The sequence below is a fragment of the Branchiostoma floridae genome, chromosome 3 (assembly GCF_000003815.2).
Source record: "Branchiostoma floridae strain S238N-H82 chromosome 3, Bfl_VNyyK, whole genome shotgun sequence".
NCBI classification, from domain to species: Eukaryota; Metazoa; Chordata; class Leptocardii; order Amphioxiformes; family Branchiostomatidae; genus Branchiostoma; species Branchiostoma floridae.
This window is the reverse complement of record NC_049981.1, coordinates 13,871,323-13,893,227: the sequence shown is the minus strand read 5'-3', so window position 1 is coordinate 13,893,227 and position 21,905 is coordinate 13,871,323. Positions and strand designations below refer to the sequence as shown.

Sequence of the window (21,905 nt, the reverse complement as noted above, 5' to 3'; positions counted from 1 at the left end):
TATTCATTTATTGTCTACCATACAAAGGTATGTACATGATGTAAACCGTAAGAGTTTAGCTTACAAACATACTACATGTACCTCAAAATGTGCAAGCGACTTGTATAGTATGATGAAATATAGTCAAACCTATACTACTAGTGACCATCTCTGCATAAGAACACCTTGCTATTGTGGCCATATTTTAGTGGTCCCCTATTAGGTAACTTACTTCATTTACCCAAGACTAAAATATCCTGTCTATGTTGACCACTTGTGACTGCGACCATTTTTTAAGTGGTAACTAATGACAGGTTTGGCATTTGTTGACAATATTTTTCATGCTGTTGATCATATTTTAGAAGAAAGCTGCAAAGTGGCGAAAAGGTATGTAGAGTGAACCTTTAAATGTCATCTACATTTGTATCAAAAATAACAAAAAATAGAGGACACTTCCTATTTTCCTCACTGAGTGGTACTTGTGACTGTAAACTACAAAATAGTATACATGTGCAGTGCATCACGAGACAAACAAAAGAGAGAAACCCTCTGAAAACCCCATACAACTCATGAGGGGAAGAAAAAATATCCATCAATAAACTATAGATAGAGAATATAATTAACCCTCACTACTTGATCTGATATCTATAACTAATATAGATTGAATGAAAAGACTACAATTTAGATTAGAAAAGATTAAATAGCAGAGTTACTAGCCTATCATACATGAACATCACATATTTTTTTATCAAAATCTACTAACTGATTAATATAGGGTTGCTCCATTTAGAAGTCTCATGAAAAAGCTGGTAAGGAACATTTTTTATGCTCTTTGTAACCCTTCTATGTATGAAATTCAGAATTGTTCTCCACCTAAATTATTAGATTTCAAATATTTTCCTTACAATTCTTGAGACATCTAGATGAAATAGCCCCTGGGATAATAGTTTACAACTCAGACATGTGTATTAAGTTTGTACATCTTTTTAAAAAAATCAAACACTTCTCAATGTAAATCTTCACAGGGTTAAAGGTAGGGGTCTACAATCATGACCCATGACACAGCCATCACCTTTTTGATGCAAGGTGTGATTTTGTAGGAATATGGACAGAAAAACATGGTAAATCAAGTTGTGACAGAAAAACATATGTTTTCCTATTGAAGAGGTACAGCAAATACAGCCTATATACATCTTGCTGAATGAGAGGATACCAGAATAAATATGATGTCTGAGTTTTGAGTGTTAAAAGTATATAGCAAGACTATAATCTAAATGACAGAACAGATTGATGGTGGTTGTAATATTTGGCTTGTTTGAGAATGCTTTACGTGTCTCCCGTCATGATGGCATGGAACTCCTCCTCATTGACTGTAAAAGAAAGAGAGAGAGAGATAAGTATCAAAAGTATTCATGTTACAACATATTGTAAATGCTGTAAATGTCAGGTCCATGTTTTATGAAGAGGTGGCCATTCTCTTAGTTTTTCACAAGTGAGGGAAATGCTCAATTCTGTACCTGACTGGAAAAACATTATCAATATCAGGATGAAAATTGTATCATAACATCAGTAAAATAAAGGTTGTGACTCACTTTCACCGTCTCCATCCTTGTCAAACTCGTCGATCATGGCCCTCAGCTCCTCGTCTGTCATGTTCTCGCCGAGTTCCCGCGCCACTCGGCGCAGGTTCCGCAAGCTGATCTTCCCGGAGTCATCATCGTCGAACAAACGGAATGCCTTCATCACCTCTTCCCTGGGGTCACGGTCTAGCATCATGTCTGTCACTGGGAGAAATCATCAGGGTGTTATTGGAAATTATCAGGGACTTATCAGAAATCATCAGGGTGTTATCAGAAAATCATTAGGGTGTTAATAGAAATCAATGTTGTAAGATATCATCAGAAATCAACAGGATATTATACAAAATCAACTGGGCATTAGAAAAAATCTTCTTGTTAGAAATCAACAAGAAATTAGTAAGAATCAACTGCCACTGGGCAAGTCACCTGTTTGAAAATAACATTTTAATTAGATCTTTTACTTTTTACTATATTTTTCCATCATCTGGCTAGATATAGATGTTTTTACTTACTGACTTCCGAGAAGTCTTCATAAGAAATTTTCCCCGTGGCTTCCCTATCGTAGTCCCGTAGAATCTTCAGCACATCAGCTTTCTTGACGTCAAATCCCAGAGCACGCATGGCCACCTGATTGGGAAAACGGTATGCAAAATTGATTGGTTTACAAAATAGATTCCACTTACACAGTTACATTTAAAGCTTGTGATTACTAAATCAGGATATCTGAAGATTTTTACCAATTTTTGTGTTAGCTGATTTGCATTTTAGGCTATTTTTGTGTACTACGCAAGTTATAATAAATATTGAAGGTAGAAATTACAACATTACCTTGAGTTCATGGTAATCAATGGCATGATCCTTGTCAGTGTCAAACAGCTCGAAGGCCTCCTTAATTTCCTGTTTCTGTTCTTCTGTCAGTTCTCGGCGCTTCCGACGTTTGGACTTGTCCATACCGAAGTCAGATCTAGAGTAGGACAAACAAGTCAGATACTGTTTATGTCTTTAATATTTTCATGCTTCCTGTCCACCAAAATAATGAGGACATGACACCTATACTATTCAACATGATGACTAGCTATATACTTAGTAGTTTAGAAAATGACATCTTATACTAGTAGGCATACAAACAAATTCTTTGTTGGAAAATCTCTGTACAAGCAAAACATCTAGATGACAAGGCAGAGATGGCACACTTCAGTCCAGACTGTATCTTACTTAAACTAAGCTTTGGTAACTGTCCAGTCACCAGTATCTGCACTAAGTTTGTACAATTTAGCACTGCTGGCTGTAGTATAAATTGCAAATTGGGACAGACACTGTGAGACAGGCTACCTCAGTAGACCAAGCTTCTTGAGTAGACTGCTAGTGCTAGTGCTAGTGCTAGACAAAGCGAAAAGACAAACCCCAAACTTGTTGTGTTACTTACGCAATGCCTTTCATCATCAAAACTAGGAACACGATTTTTTTTTTCAAATTAACGTTATCAAAATTTGATTACGTCCTATACAAATCTTCTGTGCCATTATTTTTCGAGAATAAACAATTATCTACAAACCGCCACTTGTTTGCTACCCCCCTCCCCAAAATTTATATCGCCTCGTCAAAACTATCTCGAATTTTCACCCCCAAAACACACAGTTTTAGTACATTGTTTTGGATATCTCAAATTGACAATATCTCAAGTTCCTCTCACCTCAAAGACAGACTCATGGCTCACGTCAAACAGCTGTACGAAGAAAAACTTTGGACGGAAAAAATACAAACATCAAAACTGGCCAAATCAAAGATGGCGGTTAGGTATCTAATACGCATGCCCATAAAAACTCCCGTCATGCCATGCGCATAAGTAAACTTCCCAATGTCACCTGTTCCTCATAAATACGCGTGTAAAACTAAAACATTTTTTGGATATTTTACAATTCTCGATATACGTTCAAAAGAATAATGAAGAACATGCTATTAAATTACTTCTATATCCCAAATCCGTTTGAACTTGAATGATTTGTAATGATTGATTTCTGCATAAACGTTGAATTCGTAACTTTACAAACCTTAACTGTTTTAAGGTACTTAACAATTTCAAGTGTTTTGTATAGAAACGTGAGATGACGAAGGTGAAATAAAAACATATTTCGAAAGTCTTAGCACCCTAATCCGCAAAACAAACCCTGGGGTTTGTTGACACCTGGCTAACCCCTACAGGTAAACAAAATGACGTACCGTCCAGTCGCCCCACCTTACATCACAGTTCAAATAGTGTCGGCTGGTTAAACTGTAACCATCTGCAACTTAAACCGGGCAAACAGACCAGTCGGCCATCTTTTTTACCGTTTGTTTCAAACCCAGACAGAGTCCAGTCTCGAAATACCGTTTGAGCAAGACGTTATTCGGATATTTTGAGAGAAAATTTTCTTGTAAAGGTTTGGAAGATGAGCGAAGCGGGGTCGTCTTACAAAGATGGGGCGGGGATCAAGTCGTTTTTCGACGATGACCACAACCGGACCGTCAGCAGTATGGGAATCGACGATTTCCGCTACGAACCCAGAGATCACCGAGAGAGGAAAAAACGTGGCATCTTGTGCCCATGTGTTACCACTATCTTCGTCTTGGCGCTACTGGGAGGCCTTGCCTGTGTCGGCTATTTCGTGGTGTTCAAAATGGCAGTGGAACCACAACTAGGTAAGCTCTTCATATTATTCTTTACCTACTCACACATGACAAATTTTGGCGCCATACGGGGGTTCAAAATTCAAAACTGTCCATAGTACTAGTACAACGAGCTGTAAAATAGACTATTTCAGGGTTCAGTTAGAAAGCAAGTTGCAATTGCTCCACTCCCTTTTATTTTCACGGGTTAAGGAAGACTTTGTCTGTTGCTATTCATGCCGTTATGTTTATTGTTGACGTGCTTTTAAAGTCGTCTATAAATCTTGTAAGCCTCATTGTATCGAAAATAGGACCGTTTGTGACTTACTGATAACAGCTATGTGGCTTTCAGTAGTAAGATTATAATGTCGTCATACAAGATTTGATGCGCATGATATGAATCGGCCGTTTCTATTGCCTAGTCTTACCAGAGCTTGGGTTTCTAGGCCACTACGGTTCAACTCATTGTAGATAGAACGAAAAAAGGGAAGTTTTTGTTACAATGGCGACTGGTTTACCCTTGTACAATGGCGTATGTCAACATCGGCGTTCGAAATGGTGTTGTTTGCTTCATAAAATGTTTCAGAAATATTTCAGCAATCATTGCCAATGATAGCTAGGTAAATGTAGGAAACTGAGCTCGAGTCGCGGTATCAGTAGGAAATATGATATGCGTGTATCATGAGCATGAAGAATTCTAATTATTCAACTGGCGTTTGTATATCACTGTGGGCGAAATTCAATTTAGTAAACATGATTACATTTATATAAACTAGTAATAGACGTAAACGTAGGTAGAAATCTATGGTCCGACTATATAGGTATCTATCTAATGAGACTATTAATGTAGTTAAAACTCGGATGGTGCTATGTTGCAATAGTTGATTGTAAAAATGCGTTTGACCCATCCTTTTGCGCATTTTTAGTTTTGCTGAACCTGAAATGACACGGAAGAGTTGAACCAATTGGATTGAAAGTCGTACTATCCATTTCAGCCATTTTAGGTCACTGTAACGTTTATCTGAATACACGCAGTTCCAAATGACACTTTTCAAAAGAAGTTATGAATTCCAGCTAAAACTTTGGTCTTTCTTTTTTTTTCATTTCGATGTCTTGGGAGAAAATAAGAATTGCGTTATGGCCAATGTCCATTCAGTAAAAAATATAATTGTAATTTTTATAGAGGTTACAGTTTGAACCGGTCCAACGTTATCTTACCGTTATAACTTGTTAGCATTGTGACTTGTGTTGTAAACAAAGGTCAATTGCAAAGGCAAATGGTGCGGATACTGAAGTGCTGCAGCTACAAAGTAGTTGCTTTATATTGCATTATTCTGGATCCAGATATCTGCACAATTTCTGCCATATTTTCAATGGCAATCTGGAAAATGTGTATGACATGACTTTTATTTCTTGAATAAAAATACTTTTCTTTGGTCAAGATAGAAAGGATCAAATATATGGGTCACGTTGATATCCATAGCACAACGATGAGTTCAGTCACAGTGATAACAAATGGATTCGTACGCGTACTTTATTTGAAGGATCTAGAGGTGTCTGTGTTGTATAGTATTACTGCATATGAGCGTGTTGAAGGTATGGGGGTCTTGGAGGTCACGATATGTCAGGCTTGTTGAGTTTGTTTTCTTCATGCCAGCTCATGACTGAATCACTGGGTCGGCTTCGTTTGTTTTCATCGACGCTTCAGTTAGTGGGCACTAAAGCACGGTAACAGAGCTAGTGAAGATGTAGACTTAGAGCTAACATATGGTAGGTCAGTCCCGTGTATGTGATTGCACTGAACTCTGTCACACTTTTCACTCTATTGTCCTTCAAAGGCAACTTTGCAAATCTGTCTTTTATATCCACCACGAAATTCGTATCGCCCAACTCGTGAACATTAAACCGTTTACAATACTAACAGCCACCCGCAAACACAGCAGTATATCGAGACATGCACACGGTGTTGTACTGAAGATTGTAATTGTATAGTTTTCCACTTCATTGCAAAATGTCGTATCCTTATCCTTAATTTCTGTCTTACATATGGTTAGGCCTATACTAACCTTTTGGTTCATGTCGACCGTAAAAGATATGTGTGCAATTTTACTACTAAAATTCGCTGTAATCAAAGTGATAAAGATAAAATGTGAAATCACCATGTAAACAGATGAATCATAGATTTGTAACGACCTGTGCCAGGTACGTATACCATGTATACACCGTGGGTTGAAAAATCGCACACAAACAACACCCGTGGAGTCTCTGAATGCGCATGGTTAATATTTAACTTCTATTGAATGGACTAAGTCTGAGTCATGGCTGAAGGCTTTTAAGGACTGGAATATTAATGAGACATTCATACATGAACCCACGCTTGCTATGCACTCCACATTAAATTTGAAGCATTACGTCAGGGGATAGGTTTCTCTGGTCAGGGCGACCATTAAGAAAGGGACAATTGTTAAGATTTGACCAGGTGTGTTGTGAAAATATATAAAAGGAACATTGGAAGTAAAAACTTCTGTACTTTGATTAGAAAGTGGTTGTTGTGCGAACTGTCGCTTCGCAGCATAGTACGTCATGTAATAGCCATAGACGTCAATCAATTATAGTCAATCAATCAAGTAACCAATCGAATGATTTATTGATGAAAAAGCCTTAAGGTCTGAATTGCGTTCGACGTCTTTTCGTAGTATTGTATTGCATTTAACACAATACATTACATTCTGCGTTGTTTGTACATAACGTTACATGTTATTTACACATGAATACAAGATTTATCAATTACGCATATTTCAGTTTCAAACGGTAACATAGCTTTGGTATGGTGATGACCTGTACTATATATCGCTGACCTCCCTACAACAGATATTTGTTGCATCGTTGAATACTAAAATGTCAAATATTAACGTAATATCTAAGTTGTAACAGCTGCAGCCTAAATAATTTCTTTTCTCTTATTTATTTTCAGAGAAACACATCGGAAGTGAGTATTGCCCTTTTCATTTATTTTCAATATCTGAATCTGGTATAGTTAACAGTAACGTTACTATCAGCCGTTTGAACCTAAATTGTATCATTAAAACAAAACAGTTTTTTTCTCATAAGTGCTATTTGCCTGATTCACTGTTTAAGTCTATTAGTTAACTGTAAGTGACGCATTGTAGGACAACTTTTTCATTTCGGACTGGTTTGATTTCATTAATAAATACGACCATATATATGCTAAATCATTGGAGCCTGCCAGGTTCCTAAATGCTTCTTTGACACAAAAATATGGATGACCAAGAAATGAATTGTGTTTTTTTTTTGCACTACATGTTGTATGTTGTATAGACCACATGCATGTCTTGATATCTCTCCCACTCCAGTAAACGGCACGTGGAGTGAGTGGGGCCTGTGGTCCGTCTGCAGTGCCACTTGCGGCCGCGGGGTGCAGAAGCGCACACGGGAGTGTGAGAACCCGCATGCACACCCCAATGACCAACCGTTGTGCTTCGGCGAGTCCATAGAGAATAAACCGTGTAGTGCGGCTTTGGACTGCCCAGGTGATTACATATAGGACTGATTACATTCCTCGCACGGTCGTGGCACGATCGTAAATTGATAGTCTGGATAGTCGTGGATAGTCATGTGTAACATTAACACTCATAATTCCGCCACATGACATGAAAATACCTAAAAGACCCGAATTGAAGTGATTTAAAGAGATGTACCCAGCTGGATGTACCAATACATCATTAGTAATCCTAAGGTCTATACACTTCTAGATATTTAAGTGTTGATGACATTGTTCAAAATATCAATGCCTCTATTATGATAATGTTTTTGATGTGGTGGTATTGACGTTATGGCACCAGGCGGAATTTTGAGAGTTGATGTCATATGCCTTGCAAAATGCAGCTGTCTTGTGACGAAAAATGCTATCCTAGATCTTTGTCGATGGTCGTTCTCAATCATAGCCTGACGGAACTTAAGTCATGTGATGAAATTCTACAACAAATGTGATCGAGCCCAGTCGTTAAGATTTACCGCTTGCTATTTTTGATAAAATCATTACGTTCAGAACGTCTGATGCCCATTATCACGTCTCTATTTGTTCCCGTATGCCTAGAGAGCCCTTTGAAATGATTTTAGTGTTGACCAAGTGTTCCCCTCCTAGATTGTGCGAGAATATGCGACGTGGGGTCTCTGAACGAGAACTGCACAGCCTGCACCTGCAAGGGTCACGTGATGCTGGGCTGGGTGTACGATGAAGTCACGCGAGATCCCGTGCAGTTCGTCAAGGTGGGTCAGTCGTATTGATGAAGCTAAATGCATCATAGTTAGACACATAAAACACCAAGCAACAGCAACTTTCCTTACACTACAGTTGAGATGGACAAATCAAACTGTCAGTCATTCATATATAGCGGGCTGTCATGTTCGTATATCAAGTCCGTGACATTTTTTTTGGTTTAGGTGAACTTTGACACACCATTGTGTGTCACAAAAAAAACTGTACTTAAGCATGACAACCCCATAGCCTAGTGACCCCCTTTTCAGTACCAAGGACAGGGCATTCCTTTAACGTTGAGAATGTCTGTGTGTCCCTCATATATAGGTGTACTTGGGAGACTCGGTACAGATCCTGGGGCTGAGTAACAGAACGGGACAATTCGTGATCTACGGTATCTGCGCTAACGGTGAGAACACGGTGCGGCTGGAGCGGGACGAGTACATGCCGAAGTACGTCCAGCCTGCTCGCATGAACGAGACGGCCACGCAACTCGTGGCACGGATAGACCCGTACGGTAGGCAGCCTCTTTCCTGGGCTTCTAAGCATAGCATAGCGTAATATAGCATAGAGTTCGAATAAGAGGCATAATGAGGTCCGCTTCTCAAGCTAAAGTCTAGAATTTATGTTGATTGTTTAATATTTTGATGAGCAAGGTTTGTGCCCCTTCCCCCTTCAGTTACTCTCCATTTTCTTGTTGATTGTTTATTTTGATGAGCAAGGCTTGTGCCCCTTCAGTGAATCTCTATTTTCTTGTTGATTGTTTATTTTGATGAGCAAGGCTTGTGCCCCTTCCCCCTTCAGTGACTCTCCATTTTCTTCCTGTGGAAAAAAGAAAATTGTGTCTACAACCATGCTCAGCATACCCATGACATAATTCAAAGTACGCCATTTTTCTATGGATTTAACGCCTATCCTAAAATGCTTCCCTGCATATTTAGGGAGCTGACGTTATACGTGATATCTCATGTCGATGTTCCCGGTGAAACAATCTTGGATATTTAGTATAAGAATTCCGAGCACAGCATTCCATGTACAATCACGGCATTACGTTTGCTACGAAACTTAAGATGCGAGTATAAATTGTGCATCTTGTTTTTGTTCTCTACAGAGGAGCCGTATTTTCTGGAGCCTCTGCACAAGCTGCGGTACGAGGGGCAGTCCGTCGTCATGTGCTGTCGGGCAGTGGGCACCCCTGAACCCGACTACTTCGAATGGTGGGTAAAGAAATCTTTGTTCCATTCCTTTCACTTTTCTATCCTTCTCCCGATCTTTCATGCATCCAAATATTATCTAATTCACGTACTCTTCTCTATGTCTATCTGTCTGTCTGTATGTCTCTCTTCCCTTCTTTCTGTCTCTTCTTTCTATGTATACATCACCCATGGCATATGATTTGCTTTTCATTTGTCACATGGTCTTTTCATGTAGTGTTGCAGGTATTTTCTGCTGTTCTCAAATACACGGCTTTCAACCGTGCCTTTACAGGTACAAAGATGACGTGCTCCTCGACTCGGAGAAGTGGGGCTACAACAACACCAACGAGCTCGAGATTTACAACATCACGCGAGAGGACGCGGGAGACTACAGCTGTCTGACGAGAACACCTGCTGGAGAGTCCACCTCCAACATCACCACCCTTACTATCCATCGTAAGTATAACCGTTGCAACCGAGTGGCAGCAGAAATGGTATAGAATCCTGCGGACTAAACAAAAAAGGGCAAACTCAAGCTGCCAGATATCAAAATGGGTAGGAGTGTAGACTCGACAACTTCAGAAGAAGAAACCTGCAGGATTTGTTGACTGCACACACCAAAGCTCTGTCTTTTACTTCTCAACAATACTAGTATTCCCTGAGTTTTAAAATGTAGCCATCTGTTATTCCAATCAATATGTTCTTTTTAACACAAAGTTATATACATCTACAACACTTTTGACCGACCCTTCAACCATCAGAGTTAAGGGATAATGACCCACTATCTTCTGTCACGTGACTTATCGCGGTGACGTCAGCCTGAAAATCTAACGTGGTTGTTTTTCCCTCTCCTTCTCCAGCGAACGGTACGGAGTTCTGTAACACCGTGCCTAACGTGTCGTACGTCCAGCTGCCCGTGCCATGTCAGGACCCGGAACAGGGCAACAAGTTCATCAGTGAGATCAACATCGGCGTGTGCGCTAACGGTACCATCGTGCCGTGCATCGTCTGGAGCGCGTACAACTACACCAACCCCGGCTCCTGCCAGGACCCGCTGGAGTACTGCTGCGGGCCCGTGGCCACCAGTACCAAGAGGTTGTTATGCCCCTTCATACCGGGTACTTTATCGCCCATTGACTACCCTATAACGACCGCCTGTGGGTGTAAGAAATGTGACGACACTTTCATTCCAACAGTTCCCGCTTCGACTACTTTCAACCCAATCAATAACGTAGGATGAGGCAGGACTGGCAGGCTCTTAACTACCTGAACATCAATAGATAATCTCCAGCTCGAGTTTTCCCTCACAATTAACCAGTACACATTGTAAACTGGGCATGCGTGAGGTCAAAGTTGAAGGCCCCTAACTTCTAACTAAAGTCTAGGTAACATAATCATCTTTCAGCAAGTAAGTGAGAGTTTAATCATTTTGTCGGCACTATGAGTTGTTCAACCATTATTTCCGTCGTGTTTGTGCTGTTGTTGACGGTAGCCTGTTGTGACAAAACCATGTAAGATGTATGACATGTGGACGTGTTTGGCTGTATTTGCTTTGTTATGACATTTCAAGTCCTGTTGAGTAGGTTAAGAAATAAATTCAATGGTAAAGAAAAGTAATAGATAGAAAAAATGTTACGTTTTCAGAATAGACATGAGACAACATCAACTCTATGTAGCTGACGATGATACATTGTAATAACGTGTATTTTTTTGTTGAAATCTGGATATCCTTTATTCAGAACTTTTGTCACCTTTTGTATGGTTGTAGCATATTCGTAATGGAACATAGTTTCAAATAATTTTGTCTGAATTTCCCTATGAGATCTTACAATAGCATTGAGTTATTATTGTTTTTTTTATACATTATGCTCATTCTTCTATCAAGATTGTATAACTTCTTAATTACTACTAGCCTATCTTTGTGCTGTCATTCGTTCACTTCTTCAATCCGTTCAACGATAATCAGTGAAACTGTGCAATGAATGAACAGATGCAATAATTTTCTTTCTACACGCGGTTATGAAATTCCGAAACACAGCTATACGCACGAACATGTGGTAAATTGCAAATAAGTACAACAATGCTCGAATAGGTTGACTGTGTCTTTTAGATCTTGAGTCACTGGCTTTTTTTATGCTACATATAGATATGTTAATCTCATCTTTCAGATTTACATACAATCTTTCTCTGTCCCATAAACGAAGTGAAGGAAAATTTTCTTCATATTCTATCGTATTGCACTACTTCAGTGTATGTTGTTCTACTGACTTTGCATGTATATACGCAATACTACTGTCCTCTTACCTAAACTGTAGGAACGCGACGCTACATTATGTCGCGTACTATGTCTGTATCCTGTTTCACTGGGTAATTAAGTCTGAAGTGTAAGTTTGCATTCAAGTTGGTGTCCCTTTTTTGCTATGTTTGTGTTTTGGTATACGAAGGTACTTTGCCGTCGTGTACACGGCAAAACATGTTGACAACCATCATTTACAAAAGTTATTTGCTAATGCAATAAATATATGTGCGTTTTCACTTGTAAATGGGACACTGGTGTGTGTTATTTCTGGTATACCTGGTGTAAGTCTTGTGTTATTGTCAAGTGGTTTGCAATTGTGCTTCTAGACCACACATGTACAGTCGCAGATTATCTTACTGTCATCCTTACGCTATATCCTTACGATAGACAAGAGAGAGAGGGGGGGGGGGGCCGAGATCTAAATCACACGCCTCTCGCTACAAATTGAACAGGCGCTAGCGCCTGATTGGTGGACCGGCGGGTGGCAAAGCTGGCTCTGATTGGCTTATTCTGGCACTTCGGGGTTACAATTATTCAGCCAAAATGGCCGCCGCTGGATGTTGTCGAGGACTGTGTTTTCCTGACTTTTGCGTAATTTCTCAGCGAAACAGTAGGTTTGTAAAGAGATTGTCAACATCTAATCCAAACATCATGCTCGATTTTATTACCACACAGATGTTACTGGCCGAAATTCTATGACGTTAGTGTAGTTTTGAAAAGTTAACGTTGCCGTGCATTGCGTTATTCTGCTCAAACGGCTTCGAGGTTTTTGTAGAGTTGTGGCTTATAAAAAAAAATTATGACGATAACTGTTACCAAAATATTATGGACACGATGAAGTTCCACGAAACATATTGATGACACATTTGTAATAGCTTCATACCTTGAATTTACTCATCGTTTATGTGAAGGAGGGACGGCACTTTTTTTCAATGTCGCTACATGTGATTAATTACGAAATCCCTCTTCAAGTTTTTAGTAGAACTGGAACCTTGATAAAAATGCATAAGTTAATCTTAGTCTTTACATCACGTTGTATAACCTCCTTGTTTACAACAGAATACACCATGATAATAGGAACTGACTCAGTGTGCACTTGGGTCTATGAATTATTTGCCTTGCTGACCAACAGTTTTATGATGACATCTACCTTGGGAATAATTTGTGTGGTGCATGGTCAGAATGGTTGTACTTCACTTGTAGACATATAAAACATGACTTGGTTATGAGAAGAAAATGAAGACCTTTATTGCACAGTTTTGCCCAACCAAGCTAAGTACAGGTCACAACAAGTCAAAACATGTGTATATATATATAAAGTTATGATAATAATAATAATATTGGTTGTATTATGTTATAATAATGATATCGGGTGTATTTTGCAGCCAGTAGGTACCCAAAGTGAAAATTTCACAGACCTAGTCTAACACAGAAGTTTGGCTTCTCGCTTCTTGGTAATGGTGAAAATGTAGGACTGTGGGTTTAGTTATGGTCGGTTTGTCAAAATGCATGAGGAATATAAACTTGTCAGTGCTAACTCGTGTGTAAAAATACAACAGTGAAGTGCACTTCATCTTCTACCATGTTTGAAGTACAAAATTGGCAGACTCTTTGTTATAGAGGAGTACGGTTGTGCCTTCCTGATTCAATTTGCAGTTTGTGGCAACTGATTCTTACTTTAGCAATAATGGTAATTCTGAGCCGATTGTTTGTAATTTTCAAATACTGCTCTTCATTGTATGAGGACTTGAGTAGTCTGTACGTTCGGAGTTTGGTTTTCGCACTTAGACCTTTATTTTCATTATGAATGTTGGTTAGGAAATTCTGGAAATATATATCCTTCATACGCTGGTGAATTGCAGAAATTAAGTGGGATATGTTTGAATCTTTTGATTGAGGGGCTTGCCAAATTAAAGGGTAACCACACTTGAAGAGTTTGTTTTTAACTGATAATGGTGCGTCTGCTTTGTCTAATGATTGTCTAATTCCAAATAAAGCTTTCAATCCCTTGCTGTTAAGTATTTGCTGTTGACTTTGAATGTGCCCGCTGAGGATACAACAACAAGATTAACAATAAGATGCTACTGTTTCTAAATCATTGTTATCAAACAAAAAACAACAATCTTTCCATAATTGTCCTCCCTTTGTAAATACAATAACTTTTTCAGGTTAACCTTCAGCTTCCAGGATTTACAATATTGTTCTTTCATGTTGTACAGAACCGGAGAATTGTGATAAAAGTTATCAAATTCAGATACTATATCACTTATTAAACAGATTAAACAATGTAGAGTAGAGTTAAACAATGTAGAATAGAGTAGAGCATATCATCCCTGTTTGTTTATATTGTGCTGTTTTGTTTTGTCAATGAGTAACTGTTGTTAAAATCAATAGCACCAGAAATCATAAATTATCCACTGCATGACCATGTCAGAAGTTGAATACTTGTTGAGAAATATCATTTGTTGGCGAGTGAAACTTAAGTACTAGTACAGGTCTCTCTGCTGCAAGTTATACGCCAAAAATGCAGGTACTCCAGCAACTCTATATGATTTTGGAAATGATCAGATGCTACAAACACCTTCTACATTGGAATGCTGACCATGATAAGCCAGCTTTCTGATATATTTAATTTAGTGGTGTCTATCACTATTACTTTATTGTCTAATTTATGCCTTTATGGTTTCTGACATTACTTACAGATCTACAGTGAGTTCATTCCAAGACATACAGATTACTAGTACTTGATAACACCAGGTCAAAAAAGGTGGAAGGAAACTTCATGACTACAACAAGTGATGTGCATGTGATAATGACCAGGTAGGGCATCCATATGTGATAGGGAACAGGTAGGGCATCCATACTATTGGGACCATGTAGTGCATCCATACTATTGGGACCAGTTAGGGCATCCTTGCAATAGGACATGAGGGCTCAAAATTCATTTTTGGGATTAGTTATTGGTTAACTAATTAAGTTACAGATGATAGTAACTAGGTAGGGCACTGTATGGGTAATAGGGACTAGGTAGGGCACTTTATGGGTGTATAGGATAGGGAGAGGGTTTATATATAAGGGGACTTTATGGATGGAGCTGTGTAAGTTGTCTAACTAAACAAATTCTAGGTAGAGGTACACGGGTTTAGGTACAGGTCCAGACCTGACTTTCTTGTTCAAATAATGATTGATCTTTGATCACACCAAATGCATGTTCGAACTGATACCTAAGCGTGTTTAATTGTAGGATCTATAATTCCCCACCACCAATACCACCAGTAGGGATTACTAGTAGTAGTAGTTTATGGAAACAAAGCCAAAAATCATCCACATGTTGCCAACAAGAAAATTTGATTGCATTTTCTTCCTGAATGCTAGCATGTTTACAAAATGTGAAAACTTCTGTCAGTTCCTTCGTGTTGGCTAAGTAATAGACAAGCAGTCCTTCTGTGTATACATGTGTTGTAGGTAATGGGGGTACCGCGCCATCTGGCGAGGTAGCGGGGAATTTCACCACGCACGGTCACATGACTCTCCTTGGCCAATCACAGCAGCCTGGGCTGAGGAGAGCCACCGTCAAGTCAGACATCCTAGTCACTGCCGGCATTTTCCGGGTTTTCTTTCGTTTTTTCGGCGGGGGTAACCTCATACACCCGGTTCCCAGTACGTTAAGCCCCTAAGTCCAACCTTCACGATGCTAGGCGCCGGTAAGAGGAAGACAAGGCCTCCCGTGCGCTTCGGCGACTACCAGCTCGATGACCGCTACGAATGGCCGGACCACGCTTCACATCGGGATTGTCCTTCACCGGTCGTCAGTTCTCTCTCTACGCCGATGGACGAGCTGGAGGACGAGATCGACCACCAACTAGCTGAGGTATCGAGGAGTATTGAGAGGATCCAGTTAAACGAGGCACGCCTCCGGGAGCACGACCAACAAACGAAACCCAAGAAAACTCAGCGCAGCCCCCCTCCCCAAACCGGGGACATACGTCAGGACGACGTTCCTCGCAACTCCCGCGTGCGGATGACGTCAGTCCCACGCGTCTTCTCGCGAGACGCAGACCCACGCACCTTCTCGCGAGAATTCGGTCACGATGGGAGGGGGGCTCCTCGGAAGAATCCCTCTAGGCGTCCAGCGCATACAGACGAGTACAAGCACAACCGCGGCTACCCGTCCCTGCGAGACATACGTTCCATGAACTATCTCCAGGATCCTTTCACGTCAGCCGAGCGAGCCCGGGCTCAGCCGAGGCAGCCACCGCCCGGCGACACGTTCGGCTGGGACCTCGACGGCGATAACAGCAGGAGACCCAGGCGGCAGCGGGACTACTCTTCACCGTCGGACGATGATGACAAGACTTACCGAGGTAAGCGACGGCTTCGTAGCGGGTTGTCTCGCAAATCTCACGATAAAGTGAAACGTGAGGTCAGTTGGCCCCATGAATACGTATTTTCGGCGTCATCCAAGCTGGAACACGACCAATTGACATGGGACCAGTTCATGGCTGGCGAACTGGCCATTATCCTCAGTAAAGACACTGATCCGCGTGAGAGCCACAACAGAGCCCAGATTCTGCAGGGCATAATGCTGGACATTCCACATTACACATTCAAGGGCATTCGAAACTTCTACCGCACCATGTTACGTCGTGCAGAACACGCATTGCTGGACCTCGACTCCCCACATACAGTAGCACTGGTGAGAGATCTTAAGCGTGACTACCTGCGCCGACCGACGGACGACGATGACGTCTCGCCCACAGTCAAGGTAAAGGGCAAGGCGAACAACACTGGGGCACCCTGTGCAGGTTACCAGCAGGGGACGTGCACATATGCATCTGACCACCTTGGCCCGTCTGGCACCAACGCGAAGCACGTGTGCAAGTACTGCCACAAGTTTCGACCCGATGTTCCTCTGCAACACACACCTCAAGATTGCCCCTACGCCGACAAAGCTGAACGCGACGCCTACGCGGCAGCGAGGGCATGACTAGCTTACGGGTCGTTTACTACAGACTTGAACGCTGAGTTAGGTGATGCAGTCAGACGTTCTTCACTTTGACAATCACTCTAGCTTTACTTCTAGTCCCCAATCAGAATTCGGCAATGATTCCAGCCTTACATCATGTTCCCAATCAGACTTAAGCATTAGAACTGGCCCTTTTCTAGAACACACTACTCTCATGGAGACTCAAGGTCAGGAGCCCGTCACACCCGTCATGAACGTGCAGCAGAGCGGGGAGGCCACGGAGCGCAGCAAGGCAACGCTGGCAACGTCCCCAGACAGACCACACCCTGCATCTTCAGTCGGTCGCCACCCGCAGCACACCAGTAATGCCACCGCGGAGTCTCGGCATTCATGCCCCGCACATACCGGACTGCGCATACAGCCAACACGACTTCCCGGCATCTGTTCGTGCTCAGGCCCGCACTTCTCTGCAGCTGGTTCAGTCGGTCTCGTCACAGCGGACGTTCGGTCAGAAAATACCGTCACGACTGTTGATGTGCCTTCGCCTCTACCGCTTCCTCCTCGCTCTGCCATTGAACTTCATGAGCTAGTGTACGACTCCAGGACACTCAACTTCCAGGGTCTAAGTCTCCCCGTCAGTTCCAACTTGAAGATACCAGTGTGGAGGGCAGCCTTGTCCCAGTACCAGCCACGCTGCGACATCACCGGGACGACCACTTTCCCTGCCACCCACAGAGAACTCTTGCTCACCAACTCATACTCTCATCTCCTTCTTGGCGCACCTCACTCTGTTCGGCCTGGCCTTTGACATCCAGAAATGTACAGACTCTGGACTAGCATTAAAGATGTCATGCACCAAGCTGTCTCTCAGTGATCATGAGTTGGTGTAATTATGGGGGTACCGCGCCATCTGGCGAGGTAGCGGGGAATTTCACCACGCACGGTCACATGACTCTCCTTGGCCAATCACAGCAGCCTGGGCTGAGGAGAGCCACCGTCAAGTCAGACATCCCCCGTCCACCCCGGCAACACCGACTCTTCTGAAGACTCTGCAATGCGCGCTCTCAACCACCCAGCTCAACAGAGTCAGAGCACTCTTCCTTGAACGGTCTTCCAGCAGTTACAGAACTCACATTATCTAGCAGATTCCTATTATCGCATTACAGGACAACCGACTTTAACTCGGTTCATAACCAGTTAGTTTTAGTTTAGAAGTAGCAAACATTCGCTTAGTTATCAAGGTTCGTAGATTAGTTAGGTTAGCAGTTATATAAGATTCGTGAGCAGAAAGGCTCACACTAAGCTCTCAAGCACTTGGCAGATGCCCGTTCTCCACAAATGTATTTATCTAGTTAGCCTCCCGACTCGTTCCACCGACTAGGCCACTCGACTCCTATTATAGTTATGTTTGCTTACCTCGTTACATTGTGTTACCTGACTCGTTCACCTGTTAACGCATGCTTTCGACGTTATTCCTACAAGCTCAGTTCTCGATTGTAGTGTTAAAGCATCCTCTTGACGCCTGGGTCTTGCCCATGGCCTTTGACATCCAGAAATGTACAGACTCTGGACTAGCATTAAAGATGTCATGCACCAAGCTGTCTCTCAGTGATCATGAGTTGGTGTAATTCAGTACTTGTATGCCAGGGTTCGGTTATTTTCGACCTGTTCCTTAATTGATTGTACTGGTACTGTATTGGTACAGTCTATAACGTTACGTATACCAGTACACAGCTCTATGTATGGGTGATAGGGACTAGTTAGGGCATCTGTACATGATAGGGGCTAGGTAGAGCTTTTTATATAGGTGGTAGGTTCTGTTTTTGAGAAACTGCCTTTCTTTGATTGGTTATGCACTGTTCCATCAGTCTGGAACTCTAATGTTCTTGACTAATGCAACATTGCAAAAGGTGTCATTTCACCACAAAATTTCCCCAACAATGGAGACTGCCTTGCCGTGGCGTTGGGGCTTCACACCAACTGGAGTGTGACTAGATGTCTCCAAGAAGGCAAGTTTGTGATTGAATTATTTATCCCAGCAATATTCTGGTTTGTTAATATGTTAACTGTCATATTTCTACTAACAAATGGGTACATGTCTTTCATGTAGCTAAGGCTATAAAGGGGCTAAGTTTACTAGTACTTGAGAACAGTTTTCACAAATGCACAACTGAAGGAAAAATAATCATGATCCATGGTCAGGCCTTTTATTGTAACATTATGGCAAGTATTGCAACACAGTAGATCTACCATAAACTCTTGAAGTGATAAAATTAGTTACCTGAACACATTGCATCAATCATATCCTCCAAATAATCTGAAACTGTATTTTCATCCCTTATGTCATAATGTTCGAAGTTTTTGTAGGAGCTACTGGTACTGCCATTTAAAGTGATAGTCAACTAATAAGTGAATCCAAACACCTTGAAGCAATATGAAAATAGTTGTACTTTACATAGAGAAGACCATTGGTTGTTGACAACAAGTCAGTTAATTAACATCAGTATACATACTAGTACATGTATACTAGAACATTAGGCACACAGAAGTTGTATCCAATTTGCAATTAGGGTTCAAGAGTTTACCATAACAAATCAGTGAAATGCAGTTTACCAATGATGGATCAAAACAAGTTGTAAGATTGAACAACAATTATGTCAATATTTCACTAGACTATAATTTGTATTTCAAAACATGCTCTAGTCTACAGGTATAGTTCAATTGATGCAGCTGGATGCTGATTGTAGAAGTAATGACATTTCTTTCTGGTAAGCGGGCTCGAAAGTAAAGGTGTCCCAGTGGCCACAGATCATTAAACGTTTGGCAGGGATTGAGCTAATATAAGAAATACATTTTTAACAACGGGCAACATCACCAATATCTTGGCCCTTCAAGCATGTCTGAACCACTATTCTACTTAAAAGTGGACATGATGTTGACTGAAGTATAATAATAACACAATCAGGTTGTCCATGCCTAAAGAAGGTACTAGTATCTCTCACTCAACTGTCATGATTAAAGACAGAACTTCAAAGTGATACATGTACAGGAGCCTGCATCGAGTTTTACAGGTAGGCGTTGTGAGCCCTCTCCTAAACCTTAAATCTATATCACACCAAGCAGGAAGGCGGTGCATTATGAAGTTGAATCTTGATAGTAGTAAGATATAACAACTTCTTTCACAAAACTAAAATTGTCTCCTGTAAACAGGAGGGTTTGGCATGCACTCTATCTGTACCAAAGAACTTGCTTATGATGCAGCTAGTACATAGAATGATTCTTAATGACAGAATTTACATAACAAAATAATATACATAGACCAGATAATACCAGTACAAATCCAGATAACATTAATTATCAAATGTAGCATGTTACTGGCAGCCACATCAATGGAGGCCTGGCTAATACAGTTTAATAAGTACAAGTACAATGTTTGTAACAAAACCAGCACAGAAAAATTAACATCTTCTGTGACCAAGCTCTTTAAGACATCAGACTAAGTATATCTAAGCTACATAAGATATTGAGGTGTCACAGTTTTTGCAGGTTGTACTACCCTTGACTATTTTCCCCTTCTTGGTGACGCCTACAAAAGTGTTTGTGTCACAGTTGTCACAGCGCACTCTCTTATACGATGCATTCTTGCCTGGAAGCCTTACACGTTTGTGCACCTGTTTTACTTTCATGCGTCTTGATGATGTTGCAGTAGGACCTGTCATATTGTCCGCTGAGGCAGCAGCACTTGCAGGTGTACTTGCCCTGGCCTTTCTTCTTCTAGCTGCCATGTTGCTCTGCTGTATAGACTTGACTAGTCGAGCTGCTGTTACCCGTTCGTCTTTCGTCTGTGGCTTTTGAAGTGTTGCTGTCATTGGTAGTTGCTGGAGGCATTGGTTTACAACTGTGGATGCCTGCTGACATTGGTATTCGGTCATCTGTGCTGTGTTTTCCTTCATTCCAGTTAAAACAGACTCTAACTTTGTGATACCATCCATTAGTTTGCCCCTGCAGTCTTCTTGAGTCGTGTCAAGGTGGTCCTCTGCTAGCACAGCAGACATTTCAGACAGCTCACTTGAATTTGAAGTAGGAACAAATGTACTACTGGTATTGTACATCTCTGGAGGCATGATGCTGTTGATCAGACTGGGGTGGTACTGCTGAAGGAACTTGGTTGCTGTTAATAAGTGCTTACATGTCTGTCCATTTGTGGCATTGTCCCTACATGTACAGAACTGTTCTGTAAGGCTCACACTGTGTGATACACCCTCCACACTCGTGCTCTTGACATGGAAGAGCAGCACGTTCTGGTTTACCATTGTTATCACTGAAGGGTCTTTCCTGTAGGCAGCCATGTACATATCTGCCATGTCTTGGCGACCGCGCTCTGTTTTTGACAATGACTTCGTGTTGAAGCCCATGTCGGCTTCCTCTTGCTTTTTTACATGAAAGGCCACTGTGGTCTGGCCACCCTGATACCTCTCGTCCCTAGGGTGTCCAATCAGCGCATCTAGGAGCGTATCTATACGGTGATTGGCGCGTCCAGTTAGAATGGTGTATTTGATCGTCATCCATTCTCTCTCCGTCAGATTGGTGGTGTTCTGGTCTCCATGAGGGAACATCCTCCCAGCCCTGACCCACATGTGTCGCCAGTCATCCGAGTCCCAGCCACGGAGGTACTTTTTGATTGCTGGGTAGTCGTTAAACTCATCCTCCATTCGTTTACTTTCTTCTTCATACTTCTCCCATGTGCTGGCAAACATCATCGTGCAGAGCTGGTCATACACTTTTGCTGCCACGTCCGCTGGCAGCTTTGGCAGGAGGTTTTCCGTCCACGCCTTTTTGCAGTGGAACCAGCACAGGATTATCCTGCACTTTGTTTGTTTGGATTGTTCCCACGACAAAGCATCCTGGTCCACTGCGGCCTGTATCCCTCGTCTTTCTGTAAGAGATTTGTCTATAAGGA

The 21,905-nt window shown here is 41.5% G+C and overlaps 2 protein-coding genes across 2 annotated transcripts; one reads left to right on the top strand and one right to left on the bottom strand.

The window, feature by feature from the left end:
• Positions 1–301: 301 nt before the first annotated feature.
• LOC118411512 (centrin-3) lies at positions 302–3,424 on the bottom strand. The gene is made up of 5 exons (XM_035813818.1): positions 3,253–3,424; positions 2,388–2,523; positions 2,072–2,186; positions 1,572–1,763; positions 302–1,349 (listed from the first exon to the last, which is right to left on the bottom strand). Exons 1-5 carry the CDS (start codon positions 3,267–3,269, stop codon positions 1,306–1,308), a joined length of 504 nt encoding a protein of 167 aa, XP_035669711.1. The 5' UTR covers positions 3,270–3,424; the 3' UTR covers positions 302–1,305.
• Positions 3,425–3,799: 375 nt separating this feature from the next.
• On the top strand, positions 3,800–12,223 carry LOC118412217 (cartilage intermediate layer protein 1-like). The gene is made up of 8 exons (XM_035814938.1): positions 3,800–4,238; positions 7,180–7,194; positions 7,580–7,756; positions 8,371–8,495; positions 8,812–9,001; positions 9,596–9,701; positions 9,973–10,136; positions 10,541–12,223. The coding sequence occupies exons 1-8, from the start codon at positions 3,989–3,991 to the stop codon at positions 10,918–10,920; spliced, it is 1,407 nt and encodes a 468-aa protein (XP_035670831.1). The 5' UTR covers positions 3,800–3,988; the 3' UTR covers positions 10,921–12,223.
• The last annotated feature ends 9,682 nt before the right edge of the window (positions 12,224–21,905 follow it).

Bases quoted from the DNA above. Each gene is read 5' to 3' on its own strand.
- LOC118411512 (XM_035813818.1), bottom strand. The intron at 2,187-2,387 runs GTAATGTTGTAA...TTTCCCAATCAG, and splicing joins TTGATTACCATGAACTCAAG to GTGGCCATGCGTGCTCTGGG. The intron at 1,350-1,571 runs GTGAGTCACAAC...TTTCTTTTACAG, and splicing joins CAAGGATGGAGACGGTGAAA to TCAATGAGGAGGAGTTCCAT.
- LOC118412217 (XM_035814938.1), top strand. From the start codon at position 3,989: ATGAGCGAAGCGGGGTCGTCTTACAAAGATGGGGCGGGGATCAAGTCG. The intron at 7,757-8,370 runs GTGATTACATAT...TTCCCCTCCTAG, and splicing joins TGCGGCTTTGGACTGCCCAG to ATTGTGCGAGAATATGCGAC. The intron at 9,702-9,972 runs GTGGGTAAAGAA...GTGCCTTTACAG, and splicing joins GAACCCGACTACTTCGAATG to GTACAAAGATGACGTGCTCC.